At 36.0% G+C, this 27,114-nt stretch overlaps 1 protein-coding gene across 4 annotated transcripts in view; it reads left to right on the top strand.

The window, feature by feature from the left end:
* Positions 1 to 26,788, top strand: part of TGS1 (trimethylguanosine synthase 1) — a 39,137-nt gene extending 12,349 nt beyond the window's left edge. For 3 of the 4 annotated variants that reach the window (XM_059166429.1, XM_059166427.1, XM_059166428.1), the window contains 8 exons: positions 940 to 1,026; positions 4,199 to 4,370; positions 6,076 to 6,382; positions 8,673 to 8,828; positions 10,298 to 10,441; positions 13,582 to 13,798; positions 14,693 to 14,771; positions 25,169 to 26,788. In XM_059166429.1, the coding sequence (XP_059022412.1) occupies positions 940 to 1,026; positions 4,199 to 4,370; positions 6,076 to 6,382; positions 8,673 to 8,828; positions 10,298 to 10,441; positions 13,582 to 13,798; positions 14,693 to 14,771; positions 25,169 to 25,291 (1,285 nt within the window). In that variant the 3' untranslated portion in view covers positions 25,292 to 26,788. The remainder of the gene's footprint in view (positions 1 to 939; positions 1,027 to 4,198; positions 4,371 to 6,075; positions 6,383 to 8,672; positions 8,829 to 10,297; positions 10,442 to 13,581; positions 13,799 to 14,692; positions 14,772 to 25,168) is intronic. The other variant, XM_059166430.1, reaches the window with a different exon arrangement.
* Positions 26,789 to 27,114: the final 326 nt, after the last annotated feature.

The raw sequence follows: 27,114 nt of genomic DNA, 5'->3' as shown, positions 1-27,114 counted from the left end.
ACCCAGACCAACTCTTCAGGAAGCAGTGCTAGTATACTATTGATATGTAAAATTAAACAAGTAGCAAATAATATAAGTAGAATATGGTCAAATGCTAATTCCGTAAAATACAAGGAAAGAGAAGACATTGCAAAACTTAGGTGTTAGCTAATAACATTTTAATTCTTTGACAGGATATGTAGTATTCCATCTTCTGAAAAAATAATAGGCAAGCTTTGGAGGCTAAGTAGCTTAGTATATACATAAAAGCATGCTTCCATTGTGTTTTTTCTACATGCTATACAATGCTCCATAATTCCTCCTTTAGTTCCTGGAGGCAGAGACTATGTGTGGCATACTTATTTTCTGGAACCTAGTAGGTTCACCATAAATGTTCAATGACTAACTTAATTTGTAAGAATTATTTCTCACCATTTTCTCTTACTTGGTACTGTCATTAGGTAGTAGGGATCACTAGAAGGCATCCACAATAAATTGATGATCATGGGTTACTTATTATTTGTATCACTACCTTATTCTTAATATATATACAGAGAGAGAGAGTAAATTTTTTGGTTGCATTGATACTTACCAAATGTTTCCATCTTCATTTTTAAGGAAAACTAAAAATAGCACTCTAGGAGATTAAAGCTGCAGCTTTTACAGGTGTCTTTCCAGAGGCAGATGGAGAGATAGGTATTAGTGCCATGTTCAAGTATAAAGATAATTAGGATTTGAGTACTTATTGCTGTGTTCCAAACACTGCTGTGTAGTTTAGCATATTTGGAAAATCTGATTAAACTGCTCTTTCCTGTCTTCATGGGTTTGTGAGCTGGTGGTTGGTTGTGCAATAGGAAGGTGTGTGTGTAGGTTGATTATGATATCTTTTGATATTTGCCTGAACTGGTGGGCTCTGGATGTAATGGCTTATTGCTGTTTACCTTTTGTTTATTTGTTTAGCCACGAACTGGACGTTGATGAAAACCCAGATTCAGACTTTGATGACAGTGGTTCCCTTCTAGGATTCAAGCCTGGCTCAGGACAAAAGTAATTAATTATACATAAATATTACATAAACACTGTGTCTTCTTAAAGTTGTAACACTTCAGCTATCTTCAAGTTCTCTGATATTCAGATAGCTTATGATGGTTATAGATTTGATAGAATTTGAGATATTACATTAAAACACTAACTTCTCATAGATTACTACATGTTTGATATATTCACTTGTGTTATTAACTCAGTTGTACTTCAAAGCAACCTAATATTAGAGTTTCATGGGTAAGGCAGCTGCAGCCCACAGAGGTGTGATTTGGTCATGATCACATTAAGGATTTAGTCCACGCTTTTGAGACTTCTAAGCATGGTTCCCTTTTTTACCTTGCATCTCACATGTCTGCCTTTGTGTACATCTGAGATCTCTTGCAAGCATGTCATGACGAGTTCAAGTCTGCAGTAGCCTTTTTTCTTTTTTATAATGAAAACATTAAAACTCAAAACAGAAGTAAGAGAGTAAAAATCTTTCAAATCATTCCTCAGAGGTAGGCAGTATTTGGCATATATCCTTCCTAATTTAATTGTGTGTTTTTATGCTTATATACATATAACAGGCTACTCATTTTTTATACAACACAAAAATAGAATCATAGTATACATGTTCTGCAGCTTGCTTTTTTCTCCTCAACAATGTACCATGAACATCCTGACTTATCAGTATGTGCACATTTATCTAGTATTTGTATGTTTAACTGACCACCCTGTATGTCCTTCTAGGTTGTTCCTAAGATCTAGGCATATGCCCTTGAGGTTCCTCACAAGTTATGTGTTTACCAATAGTTCATTCCTACTTACTGCTGAATAGTATTCACTGTATGGATATATCAGTTTTAATCATTCATCTGTGCAAGAATATTTGGATTATGTGTGGTATTTTGCTATTACAAATAAAGCTGCTATGAACATTTGTATACAGAAAGTATAAGTTTTCTCTGGGATTAAATGCCCAAGCATCTAAATCTAAGATTTATAAGAAATCTGAACCCGAAGAAAATGAAAGAAAACTGAATTAGATATAAGAAAATTGAGGGGTCTGTTGTATATACCTTGAAGACTGAACTGAGTAGTTAAGGCGCACTAAAGACATTTATGTCAGCTTGCACCAGTGATTTAAACCAAGATTAAGGTCTTTGATGTTTCAAGGGGTGAGATTTGTTTTCTTAGTTGTGAAATTTTAACTGATATCTACATATTATGAAGTCAGAAAGAAGAGGACATAGATCTCAAAATTGACTTATAAAATGAATCCAAATTAGCTCAGAAATATATGCTCATAATTATAATACTATGAATATATTTAAACTATCTGTTATCTCTCCTTATGGTACTTGAAGGCAGTTGTAGTTCATAGCATTTAAAGCTAAAGATCATAAAGATTAGTAACATAAAATATTTTCCTGATATTGCCATGTTTAAGATTCTGGCAGAATTTATTTCTACCCACATATAATTTTATTGAGAAATTACTTGGGTGGCTCTTGCTATTATACATTTGTGGAGATTTATTCTGTTACCTGGAATTTAACTTTTCTTCTATTTAGTATTCCTAGTTCTACTTTAAAGGATAAAATTGGGGCACCTGGGTGGCAAAGTTGATTGAACTTTCTGCTCAAGTTGTGATCTCAGGGTCGTGGAGCAGGGCCCACTAAAGTTTCTCCCTCTCCCTCTGCCCCTCCTCATTGTGTGCACATGCTGTGTCTATAAAATAAATAAATCTTTAAAAAAAAAAAGCATAAAATAGACTTTATAAAGAAGTTTACAGCACGACTAGATGAAAGCACCTGACATTTAACACTAAACTCTTTAGTTCATAAATGCTAATTGTATATTACACTTTAAATTTCTAAGAGTCTGTGGCACTGTGAAAGATGTACTTAAACGAGGCTTGATACAGTCAAAGAAGTCTTTGTACTAGTTCTGTATGATTTAGGACTTAAAAAATTCAGATGATTAGATCAACTGGTATTCTCTAAATATTTTGATAATAGGGGTTTGCTTCTTTGGTAAGCTCAGATCAATTTAAGTTAAAAAATCAGTGACCACTTTTAAAATAATTTGTAGAGAGATGCCTAGGTGGCTCGTATAGGAATACCTAGGTAGTTAAGCATCTACCTTAGGCTCAGGTAATGATCCCAGGGTCCTGGGATTGAGCCGTACATCAGGCTCCTTGCTCAGCGTCTCCTCCCTCTGCCTGCTGCTCCCCCTGTTTGTGCTTGCTCTCTCTCTCACACAAATAAAATCTTCAAAATAAATGAAAATAATTCATATCAACAATAGCCAAATTATGGAGAGAGTGCAAATGTCCATCAAATGATGAATGGGTAAAGAAGATGTGGTACATATATACAATGGGATATTACTCAGCCATCCACAAGAATGAAATCTTGCCAATTGGAATGACATGAATGGAGCTAAGAGTATATTATGCTAAGCAAAATAAGTCAATTCAGAAAAACAAATACCAAATGACTTGACTTACGGAATTTAAGAAACAAAGCATGAACATATGGGAAGGTGGAGGGAAAAAAAGAAACCATAAGAGACTCATAATGACGGAGAACAAACTGAGGGTTGATGGAGAAAGGTGGGTGGGGAATGGACTAGATGGGTGACAGGAATTTAAAAGGGAACCTGGGATAAGCATTGGGGTTTGTATGTAAGTGATGAATCACTGAATTCTGCTCCTGAAACCAATATTGCACTGTATGTTAACTAACTAGAATTCAAATAAAAATTTAAAAGATAAAATAGTTCCGATGTACCCAAATATGTATTAAAGTGCTTTGGTATCCTCTCACCATGAGAAAAGATTATATTTTCCTAATATGCAGTGGGGTTATATTTTTCTAATATTTCCTTTTTATATTTTACTATGTAATATCTGCTTTCTGTTATATGTAAGGTATGTTGATCTCCCCAACTGGTGTTTCACATTAACTTGGAAGTTAACATATAACCAAGACCCTAAATTCCTCTACATTCGAACTTTATTTCATAATCTTTATAATTTAGAAAAATAAGATGGTGGCTAGTAGAAAATAAAATAAAAATTAAATGGTGGTAGTAGAAAAATAGTGAAAATCGTCAGTTTTATTCTCTTTTCATATAAGAAAAGAAACTCAGAACTTAAGGTTTGAGTCAACTTCCTTTGGTTTGATCACAGATATGGTGGAATTTCAAACTTCAGTCATCGGCGGGTCAGATACCTACAGAAGAATGTGAAGTATAAGTCAAAGTTCCTGGACATGAGAAGACAAATAAATATGAAAAACAAACACATTTTCTTTACTGAAGAGTCAGAAAAAGCATTCAAAAAAAGCAAAACCTTGACTAAGGTACATATAAATTTTATTCTCTATTTACAGATAAAATTTCATTTTGTGAGCTTGACTCTTTAAAATTTTTTTCAGGTGGAAATCTTGTTTCTATCAGATATAAAGGTACCTGAAATTCTCTTCCCCTTCCTTCCCAAAGGCATATACCATGTGAACCAAATTTGAAATAGAGTAAGTTGAGAGTAATATGAAAAAGTGATATTTTGAAAGCTAGTATCACTGGAAAGATAAATAGATAAAATTGCTTCATATATATAGTAACAGTGAGAATTTCTTATCTGCCTCAGGCTAAGTAGGATCCTGGAAATTAGTATCTGGTCCTGCATTTATTGTAAGCTTTAATTTTGAGCTCATCTAGAGGTGATTAGTCAAACGTTGCACTAATCAGTTCATCCTAATAGTTTGATGCTAATTCAGTGATTTACATTGCTAACTGGAATATTCACATCCCCTCTCTTTCACTCTGCTATACCTGCTGTCCAAGCACCTGAAAAACAAATGTAATTAGAATTATTTTTGCTTGGCTTGATGAGTGATGCATATCCATTATAGAGGGGAAAAAATAAAACACCTTCTAGTGAGCAAAACCTTTGCGTCGGTTACCTCTCCAGCAGCTCCTTCAGGTAACAAAACAAAATCTCAGACCCTGTGATGACTTTGTTTTACCCTTAGGATACATTATCCTTTCCAACTTAAGCATTCTTCCAAAACATGCTACAGATTTATAGCTAGCTTTATTTTTGTTATATTTCAGATTGGTTGCTGGTGATATTTTAATATTTTAGTGGTCCTGGTTATATCTGGAACACATTTCCTAATATCAGCAGTCAGTCTTACAGAATTTTTTACATGTTGGATGTGATAGTCCCCGTACATCCAGCTATAGACAAAGAGCAAAAACATAACTGCTAAGTATTGCCAAGAAGAAAAGAAATATGACTGTTGTGTCCTTAGATATCTGACTGCTCTATAAACACAGTCCCTTTAAAGACTCTGGGTTGTTATTTATGCTCATCGTCCAATTTCTATGCTAACTCATAGGAAGGTCACCAGGATCTGTTACAAAGAATGTTCTTGTTACAGAAGTGTGCAAGGATATACATATCATCTGTTAACACCTTGTTAACATTTCTAAGAAACTCAGTTTTTAGGAATCATTTTACTGGCTTTACTGCTCCATTAAAGGACAGCTTGCTTTCTAAGATAGCACTCCTATTTTCCTTACAGATAGATGGACACTAGATCTTTTTAGTTTATCTTTGGTGCTGAGTACAGTTTAACGTAACCTGAGCCATTGAAGAAAGGTCTGTATAATTTGAAAAGTTAATAATAATGACTCAACAATAAGTAGGTACATTTGTAATGGTAATACCACATAGTATGGTTATATTATTAGAAGCCTTTTATGCAAAGCTACGAGAACAGTTCAGCTTTGTCTTAGTGTTAATTGATTACAGGAAGGTCATTGTCATGTGTTTAATCTGATATTTTCTTCCTTTTAAAGAAATCTTTAATAAGGTCATGGTATGTCCAGATATAAAAGTATAGTTAGCTCAGAATTACTTATATATAATTAGCTTGTATGATACAGTATACGTATTAGAGATAATTACAACAGCTTCAGTGAAGTCCAAATGGTAAAACAGATGGGAATATTCTGTGTAATTTGGAATTCATTCATGCTTGTAATGACTTAAAATTTCAGGTAGAAAAATTCCTAAAATGGATTAATGAGCCAATGGATGAGGAAGCATCACAGGAATCAGTTTCTCATGACAATGTGCAAGACACCTGCACGAGCAGTGACTCAGAGGAACAAGAAATGCCTGTTGAAAAAGGTGATGACCCACTGGAGACAAGTAATCCAGAGCCTGAAAAGTGTCATGCCATGTCTTCAGCTGGTGAACTTGAAACAGAAAAAAAGGAGGGAGACAACACAGTAGTAGCTATTATGGATAAGGAAGATGGTGTTACTCAGATTACCCCAGATTCTCTTCAGGTAGAAACTGAAGGTAAGATTAAGAATGCCTTCAGCTTGCTGATGAATTTCGGTAATATGCTTCCCTAGTTTTCACTTCTAAATCATCTGTACCTAAGGATTCAGTACTATTTATTTTTAATTGGAGAGAAGGCACACAGCAAGTATAAATGCCAGTGGCAAAGATTAGGCGCCAAAACACTACATTCTTGGCTGAGCAAGCATGAGAAAAGAAAAGGCCAAGCACGTGGGAAAACTGAGTCCCTCTGTCTGTGCCATTAAGATTGGTCTCTGCCACTACCCTCTTCCCTAGGCTAAAAGTGACTGGCTTAAAATTTGGTATTGCCCTCGTTTTCCTTTTGATGATTCTTTGGGGCCAGGGGGTGCTTTTGTGGTAATGGTTGTTGGTAGTGGTAGTTTGTTGTTTGGGTGGTACACTGACATAAAGTATTTATAGCAGTTGTCTATAATGAATGCAGAATGGAGTCACATTTTTCAGTTTATGTCCTTTTGTACTATTTGAATGTATTCTACAGTAAATGTTCTTTTATAATTTATAATTGTATTCAATGGAATATTGAGCCTTTTATGAGGTAGAAATTTTCATTTGACATGTATTCATTTTTATCGATGAATGATTTCAGACTTGCCCTAATGAAACAATTATATTGTGATGGTCTCTTTCTTAATTTAGAATTTTGGAAAATACCTCATTTGAATCTTAATATTTTGTGTGTATGTGTGTGTGTGTGTGTATAGAGCTGTATTCTTTGTATCACATACTTCTTTGCCTTTCTAAAATGTATACTTAAAGTAGTTTAAATTTTTGTATTGTCATGTACAACTGATGTTTATGTGGTACTTGTAGATTTCCAAAATGCCTTTATGTGCCTCATTTTTATTTAATCTATAAAATAACCCAGTGAAGTAGGCAGGATTATCCTCATTCTAAAAATACAGAAAGTTAAGCTCAGAGAAACTAAGAAATTTGCCTGAGGTCACAGAACCAGTTGGCAGCATAGAAGGACGCAGTACCAGGTTGTCTGATTCCTCAATCCCATTTTCCGGCCCTCCCCTACTTCCCTAATTACCTTGCCTCATATTGCTGGTAGTTCTCACCTGGGGTGATACCACCACCTCAAGGGCATACCTGGGATACCTGGGGATACCAACACTTAGTATTTTGGGTTGCTTAATGTTACATCATGTACAGGATGGTCTTGCACAGTAAGTAATTATTCACTCAAAATGTTAGTGTCCCCTCTCCTAAAACACTCTTACTACACTTTGCTGTTGATAACACCTTGAGTGTTACAATGCTCAGATGACCATATTAAGACATAGTCCTATCCTTAAGGATCATTTAAATGTAGTCATTTTTATTTGTCAACATCAATTCTTGTCATTATACTTAGCTCTGATAGCACTCTTTCTAAGTTGCTGTTTCTAACCTTGGAACTTAAACCAAATAACCAAATTAATAAAAATTGTTTATCTAAGCAAAAGTCAATCTCGGAATGAATGAGATCCCTTTCTATTAACATTAAAGCAGTGACCTGTTTTAATTTCCCAGAGGCCACATGACCCTTCAGGTCATGTCTGGATTCAGAGGATTGACCAAGTTGGAAGTTAGGGGCTTAATCAGTCCTTGGGAGATTTTGGTTTTTTTTGTTTTTTTTTTTTGTTTTTTTTTTTTAAGATTTTATTTATTTATTCAACAGGTAGAGATCACAAGTAGGCAGAGAGGCAGGCAGAGAGAGAGAGAGGAGGAAACAGGCTCCCTGCTGAGCAGAGAGCCTGATGTGGGGCTTGATCCCAGGACCCTGGGAACATGACCTGAGCCGAAGGCAGAGGCTTTAACCCACTGAGCCACCCAGGAGCCCTGGAGATTTTGTTTTAAAGAAGGGAAGAGAAATGTTTGGATTTCTATAATTGACCAATTAAAGCAGTGTCTTTTCTAACAGAAATCATAACTTTTATACCTATATAGTATCTCTACATATGTCCTAACAATCCTGTGAAGTACGTAGGTGAAATATTATTCATTCATTCCTTTCAAGGAATTAAAAAATTGGATCTTACAGAGCCTGGGTTACTGTTCCAAGCTCAGGGAGCTCATAAATAGCAAAATAGGGCTATAATCTAAAGTCAGTGCTGTTTGCAGTATGCCCTCCCGCTTCTTCTGTAGGGCCGTTGCCTGTATAGTCTGCGGTGCATTCCCACATTGTAATTACTGAATGTGGCTACACTTACTTCTTAGATAAATTCATCTATGATTTCCTTTTTTCATAGTGAATATCTGTCTTTACACTATTTTATTTTAGTGGAAAGTAAAAAGAAGAAGAAGAAAAAGAAAAACAAGAACAGAAAGGTAATTGGTCTGCCTCCTGAGATCGCTGCTGTTCCTGAGCTGGCAAAATACTGGGCACAGAGATACAGGCTCTTCTCCCGTTTTGATGATGGGATTAAATTGGACAGAGGTAAAATATGTATATAATGTTTAACACTATTTTGAAATAATTTCAGACTTAACAAAAAAGTGACAGGAATAGTAAAAAATTGTTTATAATGCCCTTTACCCAGATTTGGCTATTTTTAACATTTGCCACATTTGCTTTACCATTCTGTGTGTGTTTCTGATCCAGTTGCTCCTACCCCTTAACACTGTGTGTGTGTGTGTGTGTGTGTGTATTTTCTGAGAATAAGGATACTTTATGTAACAATGATAAAATTGCAAATTTAACATGACTACAGTTATTATCATCTGGAGTCCAGACTCTTATGTAATCTGTTATCCTGGTCATGTCTTTTATGGCATTTTTTTTTTCCTTCCAGTATAGGATCATGTATTGCATTTAGTTTTCATGTTTCTTTAGTTTCCTTTCATTTGGAATAGTTCCTCGGCCTTTTTGTTTTTTATGACTTTGACATTTTTCCAAAGAAAGGTGACCCATTTATTTTCTATAGTCTCTCAATTTGGATATACATGTGTTTTTAAAACTTCACATTCAGGTTTAATCTATACTTAATCTATATTTTAGGATAAATAATAAAAGGAATCAATCGATTATTAAGCAGAACATCTGATGACAAAATACCTAGTTCAGAAAGACGCCACTTAATGAATTAACACTGGAACTAGAAAGAGTGTTCCTGCTATATCTTGAACACCTTCCTTAATGCAGTTCTACAAAGTGATGCTTAGTTTCATATTGGGGCTACTTAAACACTGGTCTTAATAACTCAAAATTAGGAGGCTTGATCTGGGGTTAGAATTTTGGGTTCTGTCAGCTTTTTATAGTAATTTACAAAATGTTGTGTATTGAAGAAAGTGCATAGGTGTTTGGAGAAATAAGACTGGATAAAAGCTTTTTAATTCCTATAAAGGGAGTTTATATGTTTATTCTTCCAGCAATGAGGAGCCATTTAAAGTTTTGGTAAGGAAAGTTCAGAGAAATAGCTTTCCGAAAAAAATGTTAATTCTATTGGGAAAGGAGGTCAGTTTGCTTCCCCATTAGAAATGAAGTAATCAGGAAACTCAGTGGAGTTTGGGAAGTGAGCCAGTTGGATAGCTAACTTTCCATTTTCCATAATAGTCAGTAGTTAATACTTCAGACAAAAACTAAAAATTGCATTCAATTATTAGAAGTATATTACAAAAGAATCAGGCAAAAATTGAGGCAGTTGCTTTGGTGGAAATTGGGAATGGAAATGGTACTGGTCCTTTGTATAACAAGCTTGGCAGAACTTTAAAACTAAGTAACTTATAATTTCTGGAAAAGAGAAACTAAGTTTTGCTCAAGTACATATAATATATATATTATATATATAGTGTGTGTGTGTGTGTGTGTGTGTGTATATGTGTATGTGTGTGTATGTTTGCTATGTTTATGCTTGGGTTGGCGTCTTGAAACTAAACATCTTAACAGAAATACTCTTCGCTTCACAGAGGGCTGGTTTTCAGTTACTCCTGAGAAGATTGCTGAACACATTGCTGGCCGGGTCAGCCAGTCCTTCAAGTGTGACATTGTAGTAGATGCATTTTGTGGAGTTGGAGGAAATACTATTCAGTTTGCGTTAACAGGAAAAAGAGGTAATTAGCCATCAAAGGAAGATCAGTAATTTCTTTTTAATTTATTCAGTAAATGTTTCATTTTGCTTTAGCCTGTCTTTGCTAAGATTTATTATATAATTAGTAATTTAATGCCAAATATTTAAAATAATAATAGTTAGCATATAGTAAGCATACAGTTTGTATCTCATATTGGTATAAGTGCTTAATATGTATTTATTAGTCAGCGGTCTTGTAAAGTGTATCTTTTACTATCTGCGTTTCACAGATAAACTGGGAAATAAAGAGATGAAATAACTTGCTCAGGATTACACAGACACAGTTTGGTGAAGCCAAAATTATAGTATTATAAAAAACTAAAAATATTAAAATGGGAAACCATTCTTTAGAAGATGAGTGGTTAAGGAGTTCCAGTTTTGCCACCTTTGTGACTTTGGACATCGTTTAACAATTAAGATAACCTCTGTAATACCTTTCAGTTTGTGCATTGTAAAATTGAAAATTTTTAAAGTATTAGGTCATTCTCGTGGTCGTTTGACTTCGGAATCATGAAAAAGAAACCTTGTGTCACTATATATGTGCCAGGAACTATGTCAAGTAGGTTATATGTCTGCTATTTCCCAAAGCAAAAAAAAAAAAAAAAACTTTGTAAAATTGGAAGGTCTGCCCAAATGGACATAGCTGAGTCATGAAGGCAGGATTTTTACTCTGTTTTTTTTCTGATATCCCTGTTCTTTCTAAATTATTTTTAAAGTGTAGTATAATGTGACATTTTAAAGATACCAATTGTTCTCTGAAGATGCTCTTCCCCCCAGCATCTTTGTATTATACATGCAGCATCTGTTTCAGTGAATTAACAGTTAAGTCTCTTAAATTTATTTCAAGTTTTTAATGTTAACTAGGAAAGTATGAGTCTGGAAGTATAATATAGAAGCTAAAAACTGGTGAAGGAAAACTTAACCTTGAAGACCCAGACCCATGCTGCTGAACTGTGACCCTTATTAAATCATGCTCCAGGGCATGACAGTTCTCACCCTACATGGTCTTCTAATAGCCTGAATGAAAGTTGTCTTCACATTTACTGGAATAGGAGTTATTTTCTTGTGTTCCTTGAATTCATTATTTATTCTTAAAGTTCTCTGCACTTGCCAGCTCTGTTAGACCAGTGTTTATTGCATTAAAATAATTTTTCCTCAAAAATTTTCAAATTTGTCTTCATTTTGACATTGTATCACAGCATGACAATTAAAATATCTGCCTTCTGGTAAAGCGGCAAACGGATATGGAAATTTTTTCAAAATATTATGGAAACTATCCGTATTGTAGATTTGTATTTCTATGAATATAGGTCTCTTGCCAAAGCTTTCTGTAGCTTAGTACACATTTGTTAAAGAAAAATATCTGATGTGGGTCCCAAGCTAAAGGAAGGCTACTTCTGCTACACCCAGACCCAATGGTTGTCTAGGCATGTACTCAACTAAATGGTTAGAGAATCCACAAAGTTTTGCATTTTGATGTTAAAGATTTTTTCCCTTTCTCTATACTTCAGTATTACTGCTATCCAATAGAATTTTCTGTGATAATGGAAATGTTGTGTATCTGCACTGTCTAGTATCATAGGCCACTAGCCACATGTGGCTGTTGGTCATTTGAAATGTGACAGTGTGGGGGTGTCTGGGTAGCTCAGTGGGTTAAGCAGCTGACTCATGATTTCAGCTCAGGCTATGATCTCAAGGTCCTGGGATGGAGCCCTGTGTCAGGCTCAGCACTCAGTGGAGAATCTCCTTGATAATTTTCTCTCCTTCTCCCCACTGCCCCTCCCCCAGCTTCCGAATGCATGCATGTATTCTCTCTCTCTCAAATAAATAAATAAATCTTAAAAGAATGTGGCAGTGTGACTGAGGATCTAAATTCTTTGTCATTTTAATCAGTTTAAAGGTAATAACCACATATGGCTAGTGACTACCATTTCATGGACAGTGCAGTTCTGTATGATGTCATTCAACATTTGCCAGCATTTCCTTTACATGATAGAATGAGTGCTTCCATTCTGTTAGGCCTAAAACCAAAGCAGCCTCTAGGACAAATGTAGATGAAAACATGAGGATTGACTGAATATATTTGATGTTGAAAATCATTTTTCCCATTGAGTTTTTGGTGTTGTCAGCATATCTTCCCATCTGTCTCTATACTACAAATGGAGCAGATTTAACAGCTGAAAAGAATATTTTCGTCTTTTCTCTTAGGAATGGTAGTTTATTTAGAACAGAAAATATAGCATTGTAAATGCATGATTTCAGCATGTAATTGGAGCTTGTATTCATTGTTCAAGTGATTTATTTAGTGCATTACTTCTCAAAAGTGTTAACAAATTTTGAAACCGGCATTTTCTAGAAAACTATGTTTCCATGACAACCATGTTGTATGCATCAGGGTTCCACTTAGCCTTTCCAAATATGAAATATTGCCACCAGCATACTGGTGCACATACAGGTGCACTTGAGTTACTGACTGCCAGATAGGAGTGAGCTAAAAATAACTTATGTTTGCATTGCTAATTATGAAATTGCAATAAATTAAATGAAAGCCCATCCAATGAAAACAGTGTTGTCGGTTCCCTCCTCCTAAGATTAAACATTATCAGCAGACGCTTTTACGTTTCTTCTTCATAAACTAGCTCTATGGGTTTGTCAAAATGTGTTTTAATTTGCTTTTCTGTAAAAGTTGTCAAATTTGTTCTTCTTTGGAAGCTTTGTTTCATTTTAGGAAATTGGTTGTTTCTGAAATCCTAGTGTTAGAGGCTTGACATGTAGTCAGTGATCTTTCCAAGTGTTTGCCACTCAGGCTGTTCAGAGCACAGAGCTAAGCACGTGTTTACCTCTCAGAAGATATGGTGTGGCAGCTGTCACTACTTGCTTTGGAAAACCTGGCTGAGTGACAACTTTGAAAGCCAAGTCCTTCGGTCAAATTTTCTTAGTGCTACTCAAGTGAATCTTTCTAACTTAGATTAAAATTTTTAATTAAGTTCTTTATCTCTGATACATGTGCCATATTCTCTTAGTCTTTAAAAAAAGTTCTTACACTGAGAAAAAATCAGACTGCTCAGAAGATGAACTGTTCTATAGATCAGTGTCATTTGACTCTTCTTTTCCCGCTTTTAGTGATTGCCATTGATATTGATCCTGTGAAGATTGATCTTGCTCGCAATAATGCAGAAGTTTATGGAATAGCAGACAAGATAGAGTTCATCTGTGGAGATTTCCTCTTGCTGGCTTCACATTTAAAGGCTGATGTTGTGTTTCTTAGCCCTCCTTGGGGAGGACCAGATTACGCTACTGCGGAGACCTTTGACATCAGGACCATGATGTCTCCTGATGGATATCCTTTGGAAGGCTGAGCGTTTACTCAGACAGTGGTTGTGGAGAGAAAGATGTGCATATGAGTGAGTGTGTGTATGTGTGTTTCAGAAAGAGACATGAGTGAAGTGGGGAAATATTAATGGCACTTGATAGATTCCAGTTTATTTTGCATAAAAAGCCAGTATGTAAAAATTAAGTGGTGGTTTACTTCCAAGAGGAATGGCAGGTGTGAAGACATATTTCCTTCGGGCACTATCCAGTTTTTTCATTATAAAACAACTGGGAAATACTAATTGCTTGAAATTATTGCCTTGGAAATTGGGAGTTTCCTCAAGACCTGTCTGTCCATAGACTCTGGGTGACCATCTCTTAACTTTTCTTCAACTTATATTGGCTTGTGCCTATTCTCTTTGCATCTTCAGATGTTCCCTGTCAGTCTTCCAAGATACTGAAGGAAACCCTTCTTTCATGAAGAACAACATTTATTTGTCCTTTTCTTTATCTCTCCTACCCAGAGGAATCCCCCGAACAGGAAGCATGTTTCTAAAATGCTATTTAAAATTTAGAATGTAAGCCACAATGACCAGATTTACTTGTCTTTATTCTTTACTGGAAAGTGGTTGTATTGTGCTTTCCTATTATATTTTCATAATAATTAGGAAACGGCAGAAAGAGAAAGTGTATTTCTGACTCTTGGCTGCCTTCCACATGGGTAATCGAATGAATGGGCTTAACTTCTAATCTCTGACCCATCTGAATTACAAATCTGCTATTTAATTCTCTTAGGTTCCATTAGAGAATATAAATGTGTGTCTCATAGTTACATACCAAAATACATTTGAGTTATGGTATAACATATCTGTGATTAGAAATTAACTGCTGTTTTTGTTACCATTCCTTAACTATTATTCACCTTCGAAATCTTCAGGCTTTCCCAGAAGATAACTAATAATATTGTTTATTTTCTTCCAAGAAATGCTGATATTGACCAGGTAAGCCACTACTAAGCAATTTCTATGAGCCTCTGGCATAACTTACAAAAAAATGGGCAGGAAAAAGAACAAGGACCTTCCTTTGAGAACATATTTATGAGAAGTCTCTGGGTTTTTTACTATTATTAGAAAACTGGAGGTGTTTGGCAGTTAAATCCATGCCCGTTTCATCCACTTCATCTCCACAGCTGCAGGAGGATATATATATATATATATATGTGTGTATGTATGTATATATAAACCCTCTGGGCTTTTAATTATGTGTTCTGAAAGGATAACTGAATGTGTTGTGTTTCAAATGCACATACCCAAACTAGCCAAGATCTGTCTTTATTGAGACCTACCTTGAGAGTAGAGGTTTTAGGTATTCCTCAAAAGAGGATCCTAAATAGAAATATACAGACAGATGAAACCTTAATTTGGCCAGAAGCAAGTTTAACTGTAGTCTTGGAATATAGGACACTTGGCTAGTAGTTGAAGAGCTTAATGTCCCTATTCCATTCTTCCTGTAAACACTTACTTAATAATGGAATTTTTTCTCTTACAGAATTGGACTTGACCTAACAGCCTCATAAACATTTGATGATGTCTTTACTTCATGTTTTTGTTGATTTGCTTTCTGTAAACAGTTTTGCTATCATATCTATGATAACACATATTATCATATGTATGATAAGCATTCTGTTGAAAATGTTGGTCTTTTTATATTTTAAATTTTACTGTAGTGTTACTAGCTCTGAGGTTTTCCTTTCTCTCCTATTTGATACTGAGAGCCGACCCTGTCCTTCTGACCTTTTTCATCTTATTCTGAAGAAATTATCTCCCATTATTTATTCAACGAAATTTTTTACTACCGTTGTTCCTTTTTCTGGAACATCACTTATGTGGACATTAGTCTTTCAAATTTATATTTCCTGGTGTTTTTTCTCTTCCTTTTTCTTCTGAGAGATCTGGTCTTCCAATTAGCTCATTCCTCAGGTATATGTGTTCTTTTATCTATCTCACCTATTGTTTTTTAGTTCAACTATTACATTCTTTATACTTAATATTTCTGCACTGTTTTTTGTTTTCTTCTTTTATACTCTAATAGTAATATCTCTTACTGTTATTTTAAGAAGTTTAAATTCCTAATCTGGTCTACCCTTTCTGTATTTCATATAATTTAGAATCCATTTTGTTTTTCTTCCATGAAATACTTGTGGTCCTCAATATCTTGTCTTACTATGTATTGGCTGTTCTCAAGTAATGCAGGAGACAGGCTGTGCTTTAGGGTCCCTGGGGACCTTTGGAAAAACTGTATCTGTCTAAGTGCCAGATCATTTTAATGTGTAGCCTGGGTTGACAACCACTGCTGAGGTTTGTGTTAGCCCCAGTGATAACCTCAAGGGATGAAAGTGGATAGGCTATGGGGTTGCCAACTCAGGCACCACAAGACTGCAGTTATCACCAAACACCATCTCAGGACACAGCTCCTCCCCTTTGAGGAGGATCTGGACAGAAATTGATTTAAAGATTGTATTCTTCAATCTTTTACTGTCATTTCTCACCTCACTGGTACGGAAAAGGAAGAGTGAGACAATTGGATTAGTTCCCACCTGTTCTCAGCTCTTCAGAGCAAGATTTCTTTTCAGACTGTCCTGACTTGACTCCTGAACATAGACCAGAGTTCCCAGTTTCTCTAAGTGATATACCAAATGCAGGGTGATTGTGAGGGAGCAGCAAGAGCAGAATTTCTTTCTTTCTTTTTTTTTTAAATTTATTTTAGAGAGAGAGGAAAAAAAACACAAGGGGGGTGCAGAGGGAGAGGGAGAGAGAGAGAGAGAGAGAAAGAATCTCAAGCAGCCTCCTCTCTGAGTGCAGAGCCCGATGTGGGGCTCAATCTCACAACCCTGAGCTAAAATCAAGAGTTAGCTGCTTGACTAGCTGAGACACTCAGGTGCCCTGAGAGCAGAATGTCTAAGTTCTTGTTTTCTTTCTTCCCATCTTAGCTTCTCAAAAGCACAAGCACTTCCCTCCTGCCATAAGCCAGAGGTACTCCCCTCCATCCTATACACATATTCAGACAGTCTTGGGTCTCCAGAAGATTCTTTAGGGCTTGCAGTAGCCAGTATTCATGCTAGTTCAGCATCTTAGGGCTTTGGTCATGGGGACATAAATAATGCAACCTTCTCATTAAAAAGGTGGAAATTAAATCCTCTGGCTATCTTGTTAGATGACTTCAAGAAAGGTTCTGATGATCTAGGATATAAACTGGACTTCAAAAAAGCTTTGATTGTAGGAGTTGAGGAGAAAGTGGCAAGAGCACCAGTGACATGGAAGTGAGCATATGTGGATAATGTTCAGTTAATGGGCTCAAAACCAGACAGAGAAAGAGAGATTAAGAGTCAAACAGACCTAGTTTAGTCTTAGCCCTGCCACTTACTAGCTGCCTGGTGACGATTGTGAGGCATAAATGAGTATGTGGGTATTTCACTTATCACCAGTACTTCTAGCCTATAAACTCTCAATAAAGTCCTATGTATGTGACTTTGAAGATGCTATTACAAAGTTTTTGTGAGAAGAATGTAAATGCTGCTAACACTTTGAAGAGGGCCAGTATGGAAAGATGACATTTTTCTCTAGAGGATAGAATATAAGGTTTTATATTTGTGTAATGATGAAATTTAATTTATAAACACACTTTCCAGATGATATATTTTTCTCTTTCTCTTATCAGAAACATATACTTGCTTGAAAGGACATATTCTTATGTCAGGTTGTTCCCCTCTCCCAGTCTTGGCTTATTTCCTTGGTCTTTGGAGCACTGGCTCTCAGCTCTGGCTGCTAATTGGAATTGCCTGAATGGCTTTTTTTTAATTGTGGTAAGATACACATAACAAAACTTAAACCATAAACTATTTATAAACGTACAGTTTAGTGGCATTATATACATTCACATTGTTGTGCAGCCATCCCCACCATCCATCTCAAAACTTCATCTTCCCAACTGAAACTCTACTTTTAAACACTGACTCCCCATTACCTGGAAACCGCCATTCTACTGTCTCTATGAATTTGATGATTCTAGGAACCTCGAATAAGTAGAATCACACAGTATTTGCCCTTTTGTACCTAGCTCTTTTCCCTGAGCATAATATCCTAAAAGTTCATCCGTGTTTCAACATGTGTCAGAATTTCCTTCCTTTTTAAAACTATTTGAATGATACTGCATTGTATGTATATGCTACATTTTGGGTTATTTTCACCTCTGGCTGATGTGAATAATGCTGCTATGAGTGCATAGTATCTATTCCTGCTTTCAGTTCTTTCGGGTATATAGCCAGAAGCGAAACTGCTGAATCAGAGTAATGCTGCTTAGTTTCTTGAGGATCCACTATACAGTTCTCCATGGCGGCTGAACCATTTTACATTTCTCCCAACGGTTCTTTTTTCTTTTTTTTAAAGATTTTACTTATTTGACAGAGATCGGAAATAGACAGAGAGGGCGTTGGGGGGAAGCAGGCGCCCCAACGAGCAGAGAGCCTGATTCAGGATTTGATCCCAGAACCCTGGGATCATGACCTGAGCCGAAGGCAGGGACTTAACCCACTGAGCCACCCAGGCGCCCCATCTATCAGCAGTTCTTTAAGAGTTGCAGTTTCTCCACATTCTCGATAACATTTGTTTTTTTCTGTTTGTTGTTTGTAATAATACCTAATGGGTATGAAATGGTATCTCATTGTAGTTTTGATTTGTATTTCCCTCATGACTAATGATGTTGACCATCTATTCACATACGTATACTCTGGCTATTAATCCCTTATCCGTATGTGCTTTGCCCATATTTTTCTGCATTCCATGAGTTTGCCTTTTTACTATCTTGACAGTGTTCTTTGCTACACAAAGTTTTTAATTTTGATGGAGTTCAACTTAGCTGTTTTTCTGGATATTCCTGGTACTTTGGTGTCGTATTCAAAAAATTGTTGCCAAATACAATGTCATGAAATTCCTCCCTGTTTTCTTCTGAGAGTTTTATCATTTTAGCTGAGTAGCTCTTTAAAACTACCAGTACCCTGGTCCACTAGGAAAGATTCTCTCTGATTTATTTTCTGGATGAGGCCCATGCATGAATTTTTTAAAAGTCCCTAAATGATTGTAATGTGCTTCTAGATTTGGGATTCTCTGGGTTAAGAGAAGGGTAAATAAAATGAGCGAGTCTGAGCTCTTATTCGGGGTTAGAAGGAGATGAAATTAGATCTTATTACCTGTCATTTGTTTATGAGCCACTGTGTCTAAACATTAGAAAAAGTACTGTCCTCTTACTCCCTGCATTTTTATATCAAATTTGATATTAAACCATACCTGCTACTCATGTGACTCTGATCTTCATTGTAGACTGCCAGATAAGGGTTGAGCCTGTTGATTCCTAATTTTTATTTGCCCATGTAAATTGCAAATCTCAAAGTTTCAAAGAGGTTATATGATCCTTATATTAAAAATTAGATGGGCTTACTTGGATACCTGAATGACAATAGGAAATTTACTACTTGGTTATAAAAGTTACAATGAGTATATTTTTTCTAGTTGAATTAACACCAGCCCAAGGAGATAAGTTAACTTTTTTCTTTTAATAAAACTTGTGTTTTTGGTTTCCTTCATTTCAACAAACTGTTAGAATCACAGTTGGTGACTTTACATTTTCTACCTGTAGAGGGAGTAATGACACTGAAGAATGATAAAAGTCAAAAAAGAAATGAGATTTCAAGTATATTGTTTGGTATTAAATTTGGGTCAAATTACAGAAGGAGGTCAGCTTTTTTTAAAAAATGAAGAAAATCTATCCATATGTAGGATTTTTTTAAATGAGAGAAAATGCAATACTGCAAGAATGAGAGAAATCAGCTTTTTTTGTTAAGGAATGTTTAGAATGTCACAGCGACCAGAACTTACAAATGGGCTGGTTTATGAGCTCCCCAAGTTTGAAACTCAGGCTGGATTTTTCCCATAGAAATGTCTGTAGAGAACAGTTCATTTCCCATCCAGGGAGATTTTACTCTGGACTGTGTTTATATTTATTGTAACTAAACTAAGTATGGGCCCAACCCAGATAAAGGTTGTTGTGTAGTCCCTCCATATGGGAGAAGAGGCCAGTTATTTTCCATATCTAGTAAAATATTTTTCTAGTTCTCCTATTATCTCAGTCTTTTATTCCCTTTTTTCCATATGGGGGTTACTGTGGCACACATATTACCTTGCTACCTCAACTCTCACTACCCAGCTCAAGAACTAATTCACAAAGTATTTTTGTGCTAGGCTCTTTGGAAGGAAATCACAAGTGAAACTTTGGAACTGATTAGCTTCAGTTCATAGGGCCCAGGGTAAATGTATTTATCTATTGGATGCCTGTTCCTTGCTGTGGGTTTTTTTTGTTTGTTTTTGTTTTGTTTTGTTTTGTTTCTTTTTTTTTTCCTCATTTGTTTCCTTTGACAGTCATAAAATTGCAGTCATTACCAGCTTTGGATCCCCCAGGCATTCCAAATATGGAAAACTTCTGTTTTAAAAAGTAAACATACACAGTATGGATAGGTCTCTGAGCAGAGTGGAATGTTTGTATGAAATCCCTGTGGGTGGAAGCTCCAACCAGAAGGAGCCCTGTCTCCTAGGCAGACATTGGAATGCTGGGAGGAGTGGCTGCTGGTTGGTGTGGTATAGCACCTCCTTATTCTTCCCTGTTAAAATGCCTGGCCTCAGGAAAGTGATAGCATTTATGCTTTTCAAATTTAACGCTCTTTCCTTTATGATTTGTTTAAACCAGTATAGAGAGCAGGGCCCCACTGAGCAGCATCCTTAAGAACAGTGTTGAAAAGTGGACTGGGAGGTGGGCCTATATCATGTAACCCTGGCATTTGTATGGTAGACATGCTGCACCCTACCATGACTTCCCCCAGACAGACGTCATGACAACAGCTATATCTGTATTGGGCCCACACTCAGTTTAGCTACCCTAAATATAAATACTGTCCAGAGTATAAATCTCCCTGGATGGGAAATTAACTGTTCTTTATAGACATTTCTATAAAATTAGTTTTGTTCTGCACATGGTAAACAAATGAGATTTTTATGCTAAAGTGAATGAATCTTAATTTTTTACTAATTGTTTTTCAGATAACTTGCATGCTACCTCAGGCTCTCACATATTATTTCCTGTTTCTTTCTTTTTTCAAATGTTTACTTGTTGATTAAAACAAATACGATTTTTAAAAGCCACCATAGTCAACAGGAGGGCATTGGGGATATGCCAATAATTATCCTGGGCATTAAAAATTTACCTGCATTAGTCTCTTAGGAGAAGGCTACCAAAAATCAGTTCACTAAGCTTTACTTCTTACCTGTTCTCAGAGCTAGAATCTGGAAACATGAAGACTTCTTAAATTTAACTAGTTACATGAAGCACAACAGACCAAAGAATCAGGAAATCCCCAGCTGTTAGCACAGGACTTGTTTGTAGCAGTCTGTGTGGTATCCTTCTATTTATCTATATCATTTACTAAAAAAAATTTACCCAAAGGGGTGAAGGAAATATAAACTTCTCCACTGTAGTAATAAGACTGTTTTTCAGTGCTCTAATTTTTCTGTATCTTTCTTAAACTGTTCCTGTCCTTGATATTGATTATGTTTTTCCATTAGGATCCAGTTTGGTGGTTACTGTCTCTCATTTGTTGAGCTCTCATACACTTTCACTTCAAATCAGTTTGCTTTAAAAAAAAAAAAAAAAATGCAGGGGTTCCTGGCTTCCTTAGTCAGTAGAACATGCGACTCTTGGGGTCGGTCGTGAGTTCAAGCCTCACATTGGGCGTAGAGTTTACTTTTTAAAAGAAAGAAGAAAATGCACTTTTAAATGTTTAGTTGGCTCTTAATCTTCAGTCTTAAATCTTTCATTTTTACTAAAATTATCACCTTTAATGTTTACCCATTTCTCCTTTCCCAATCCCCAAGGAACAACTATTATAAAATCTAGTTGATGGGAGTTCCGGCCTTAGTTCTAATTCCAATCCAAAATAATTGGGACTTCTTTTGGTAAATCTAGTTAGTATACTTGGGTGATATGCCAAAAACATGACATATAATCTAGAGCCGTTGTTAACCTTTGTCTGTTTACCTACCTATGTTTTTCTCTCCCTCTGTTTCACCCCCTCCTTTCCTCCTCCTCTCTCTCAATTTATTAAACTTTAAGAAAGGGGAAGGAATCAAATAATATTTTGCCAGTTAAACCTGCTAGTGAAAAATACAGCTGGAAGTTAATGGCATTAAATTTGATTGAAGCAAAACAATACTGATTTGAACTACATAATTTTTGTAGTCTTTTAACTCCAGAATGGTAACCTTTAGAGTTAGAAATTGTTTTTAGAAATTGTTTTTAATTAGAAAATGTGAAAGTGACATGTTAAGGGTTTTTTTCTTAATTTTCTCTCTAAACACTGAATAGAAACAATTTTTCTCATTGTATTTCGACATACAGTCACCTTTTCCTCCAATATCATGAATGGTGCACACTTGTTTTGTCTGTCACCTGACTCTCCCAGCCTTCAGGAAGGCAGAGATTATTTTGTTTTTGTTGCACTCCACTGCCTGGGACAAAAACCTCTAAGTGTTCAGTAAATAGTTGTTGAATAAAATAATAAATAATTTATTAACTTTTGCAGCAGACCTGGGAAAACCCCCTCATGTTGAGGGCATCTCCACTCCTTTCTCTGTCCAAAGCACCCAAGTCCAGGTAGCCCTCTAAAAAGTGGGGAGAAAAGAAAAAGAAAGTACCCCACCTCAGATATTCGTTTTAATGTAATTCTATTTATGACTGAAAAATACCTATCTCTTAAGGAGATAGGTAGTATTCCTATTTTTCAGGAACCAATTTCTATATTGACGGTCGAACTGGTATTGAAATTTGCCCCTGACTTTGCTTTTAGTTCTGTCTGCTAGATCTGTTCTAGCATATGTGTGCTATGGTTCAGCTCTGCTCTGGTTCTCTTCACCTGTGCTCTTCTCTCCGCCCCTCTCCTCCTTTCTCCTCCCCAACCAATACTGCTCCCCCAGAGAAAATTTCAGCTTTTGCTGCCAGTGTCACTTCCTCAAAGTAAATCACTATTTAAAGAAACAGGAGAAATACTACACCTGAGTTATATCTAATTCCTAGAAAAATTACTGTGAAGTAACTATATTTTAGATGTACCACTTAGAATGCCTTCTGTTGGTTAAAGACAAAGTTTTTCATTTTACCCTTCCTTATGAAAAACCAGAGTGGCAGAGGCACCTGGCTGGCTCAGGCAGTGGAGCGTGTGACTCTTGGTCTCAGGGTCATGAGTTCAAGCCCCACACTGGGTGTGGAGCCTACTTAAAAAAGAAAAAAAAAAAAAAAAATCAGAGACTAGTTGGATACTTTTAATATGTAAAGTTTTACTTCAGTTTATTCCTTAATATTGAATAGTAGATACACGTGTCCTTTTTATCATTATGACAGATACTGTGTTTGACTCCAGTTGTCAGCTATTCCTGTTGCTAAAAACACAGCCATCTCTTTGTGTCCCTTTTACAGATAGGGGTTGATATTGACATTGCTACTAGTTTAGTGGGACAGCTTCTTTTAGAATGACCTGTGGTTTCTTCCCTATTTCTGTATCTGTGACTTTCTTCTAAGAGGAAGTTGAAATGCTTTAAAATACATACTCATTGGTGATGCACAGTAAATCTTCCCTTCAGCCAGATGCTGGTGTAGCATGTGTAATACCACTGAGATTAGATCACTCGACCTCTAAAATTACACCAACAGCACCTCTCTTTGCAAAATACACGTTTTGCCAATTATGATCACAAAATGAATTACAGAAACTGTGTCTTGGGCTCCTGGGTGGTTCAGTTGGAAAAGCATCCTACTCTTGATTTCATCTCAAGTCATGATCTCAGGGTCATGAGATCAAGCCCTATGGAGCCTGTTTAAGATTCTTTTTTTCCTTCTCCCCCTCCCCTGAGCTCCTGCTAGCTCACTCTCTCTCTCAAAAAGAAAAAAGAAACTACATGTTCCTTTTGTTGAAACCTACCTCTGACATTTTGGGTATCCCTTTTCCATCACTGTGTGCCTTTGGTTATCAGACTCAATGGGGCTTTCCTGATGCAATGCCCTTCTCCATAATCATTCTCACTGCTACCATGATGAAGCTCATCTCTGGTTATATAATCATGGGTTTAGAAGGGAACATTATTTCTTAGTTAATAGGCCTGAGACTGCATGAAAACTGTTGGACAAAAACAAAACTTTTTCTGCATAAGAACTTCGGGTAAAGCATTGCTAGTTTGAAGCATCTCTTTTTTTTTTTTTTTTTTAAGGTTTTATTTATTTATTTGTTTGACAGAGAGAGCACACAAGCAGGGGGAGCAGAAGGCAGAGCCTTGTTTAAGGCTCCTTAAACAAGGAGCCTGCCTGATGTGGGGCTGAATCCCAGCACCTTGTGATCATGACCTGAGCTGAAAGCAGATAGATGGTTAACCAACTAACCCACCCAGGAAGCAAAGCATCCTTGAAGCATCCTTTTGATGTTAACTCTGTGAAGGTGGAAAGGAGGTGATGCTTTTAGCTTCCTAATAAAAAGGTTGGTTGAAGTGTGTGGGTGGTGCAGTTGGTTAAGCTTCTGATTCTGCTCAGGTCATGATCTCAGGGTCAAGTGATGGGACCCTGCGTTGGGCTCTCTGCTAAGCCCTCTGGCCCTCCCCCCAAAACAACAAATAAACAAATCTTTAAAAAAAAAAAGAGAAAAGAAAAGTTTGGTCACTCTATTCTAGTAGACCTCGAAAAGTAGGGGGACTAAAAAATACACAAGAGCAGCCGATGGAGAAAGTGGTTCTGGTTGGGACAGCAATACAAGACACCAATTAGAGAAGGAAAAAGTACAAGATCAAGGGATCATGTCTGTCTTGCTCTTTGATGTACCTTACTGGAGCAGGTACTCAGTAAATAATATTGAATGAGTAAGATGGTAAGGTGAAGAGGACAAAAGTTTTCAGGGAAGAGAATTATTCTTTAAGTTTTTATCTTAATAAATAAAACTGATATTTGGGAAGACTATATTCATTTTCTCTTCCTCTGAGTTCTTTAGCTTCTGACATTGGAGAGATTAGGTCCTGTACAATAACAGCACGATGGCCTTGCCCGTATTATCAAAAGTGCTTGAAACAAGTTATTTCTGCCACCAAATATTGGATTAATGCTTGCCTGGAAAGTAGCAGTGAACATTTGAGATGCCTCATTACTTGAGAAACTTAAATGAAAGGCCAGGGTCTTGTTATTTGATAAAGCACATAAATAAAATACTTATTTTGTGATTGTGGTTATGTTATGTGTGACTTTCTTCCATTCCTTTTTTTAGGTGGCATCCTTAGCCGGGCCTGGAGGGCAAGTGGAAATAGAACAAAACTTTCTTAACAATAAGTTGAAGACAATCACTGCTTATTTTGGAGACCTGATTCGAAGATCAGCCTCTGAGTCGTAACTGAGGGGTACAAGGACAGAAAGTTCATGTGGGGTCCGAACGTTACTCAGACGAGACCCTTGGGATTTCTTTCTATATTCACTAATATTTTGTACCCGTGATCTTATATCACCATATGAAATGGAAACTTACAGTAGATTAAGGAATATTAATGAAGTACTTTGACATCTTTGGATAATTTTAACTCTGTACATTATACATAAGGATAATAAGTATCTGACATGGAAAAGGTGGGTTTTCCCTGTGCTTACTGTCAGACAGTGTGTATATATGTATGTGTATGTGTCTGGGGGTTTTGTTTTTGTTTTTGTTTTTTTCAGAATTGCATGTGTTTTGGTTTAACGTCTTTGTAAGTATGTGTAAAAAACAACTCTCTTTTTTCTAACATAGAGATATAAGAAAACAATGAACGAGCCATAGCCTATCTGCCCGTTTGATCCCTGCTAAAATAATGTTAAACCCTTAAGTGTAGAAACAGAAACAATACAGAAAGGTACAAAATAAAAAATAAAACTCTCCCACCCCCTGGTCCTACCCTTTATTCATTTATCTAAAGATAACTATAGCCAGCAGTATTTTATAATTCCTTTGGAAGACAGAAAAGGAATTGCAGTATACTTTAATATATTTTTCCCCTTCTTGTTGATACGCTATTCAATACTCCTTCCTTTTTTTTTTTTTACTTGGTCTTTTTTTTAAACTATGTACTTTTTTAAAAATATGATACTCTTTTACGAATATATATCTTGAAGACCTTTCCATGTCCTTATATACATAGAGATCTACCTCATACCTTCTCATGGAAGATGGAATACACTATAGTTAATTTAACCAGTCCCCTGCTGATGGACACTTGGGCTGTTTTCAGTTTTTTACAACTCTCAACTATTGTGGGCATCATCAGGCATTTTAATTTTGTTATTTCATATGTCAGAAAAGTGTTATCTTATTGTTTGTATGTATTCCTTAATTATGAATGAGATTTGAGCTTTTTTTCCATATATTTTGGTCTTATAATAGTTTTCTCCTTTTAAACTGACTGTTCCTATCGTTTATTTTTCTTTTGGATTATTATCTTTTTATTAATATGCATGAATCTTCATAAATTAAAGAGCCCTTTGTCTTCAGTAGGTGTTGCAAATATGTTTTTCCAGTTTGTTATTGGCTTTTGCTTGTTTTATGACTTTTTTTTTATTTTGCCATACATAATTTTTTATATAGTCAGACTTACCAATCAGTCTTTTTCTCTGTCTCTTCTGGGTTTATGGTTTTTTGAAAGATCTTTTCCATTCCCAGAATACAAATACATTTGTCTAAGCTTTTTTCTAGAATTTTACTGTTTTTGTATTTGCTCCATCTGGAATTTGCTTTTTAGCATCCTGTTATTTTATAAAGTTAGTGGTTTTTTTTAATTTCCATTACAAAAACAATATGAAATATATTTTGTAACATGGGATTTATATTCTTTTTCTATTAAAATGGCAATGAAAGGAAGAATGTGTGTTGCCTAATTATTCATCTGAAAAAGTGCGTTCAGTTAATTTTACAAGTAGGTAAAAAGACAGGGACATCGGACTCTGGCTATCAGGGATCTGGGAGCTTTATATTTTATATGCGAGCATGTTAAATATTAAAACATAGTTTGGCCTGGGATGAAGCTGGGGGAATTGAAATAAATTGGGGGAAATCTCAGTAAGTACTAGAAAGAATAACTTAAAACAACTTCGTTGGAGAATAGAGAAGCAATGCTAACTTCTGTCTCTTGAAACTTTACAACGTATGCCCAAGTGTCCTGCCCATTAGAAGTAATAGAGCCAGTCATG

Source organism: Mustela lutreola, chromosome 3 (assembly GCF_030435805.1).
Source record: "Mustela lutreola isolate mMusLut2 chromosome 3, mMusLut2.pri, whole genome shotgun sequence".
Taxonomy (NCBI): domain Eukaryota; kingdom Metazoa; phylum Chordata; class Mammalia; order Carnivora; family Mustelidae; genus Mustela; species Mustela lutreola.
Note: the sequence above shows the minus strand (reverse complement) of the source record. Positions and strands in the feature narration are given on the sequence as shown.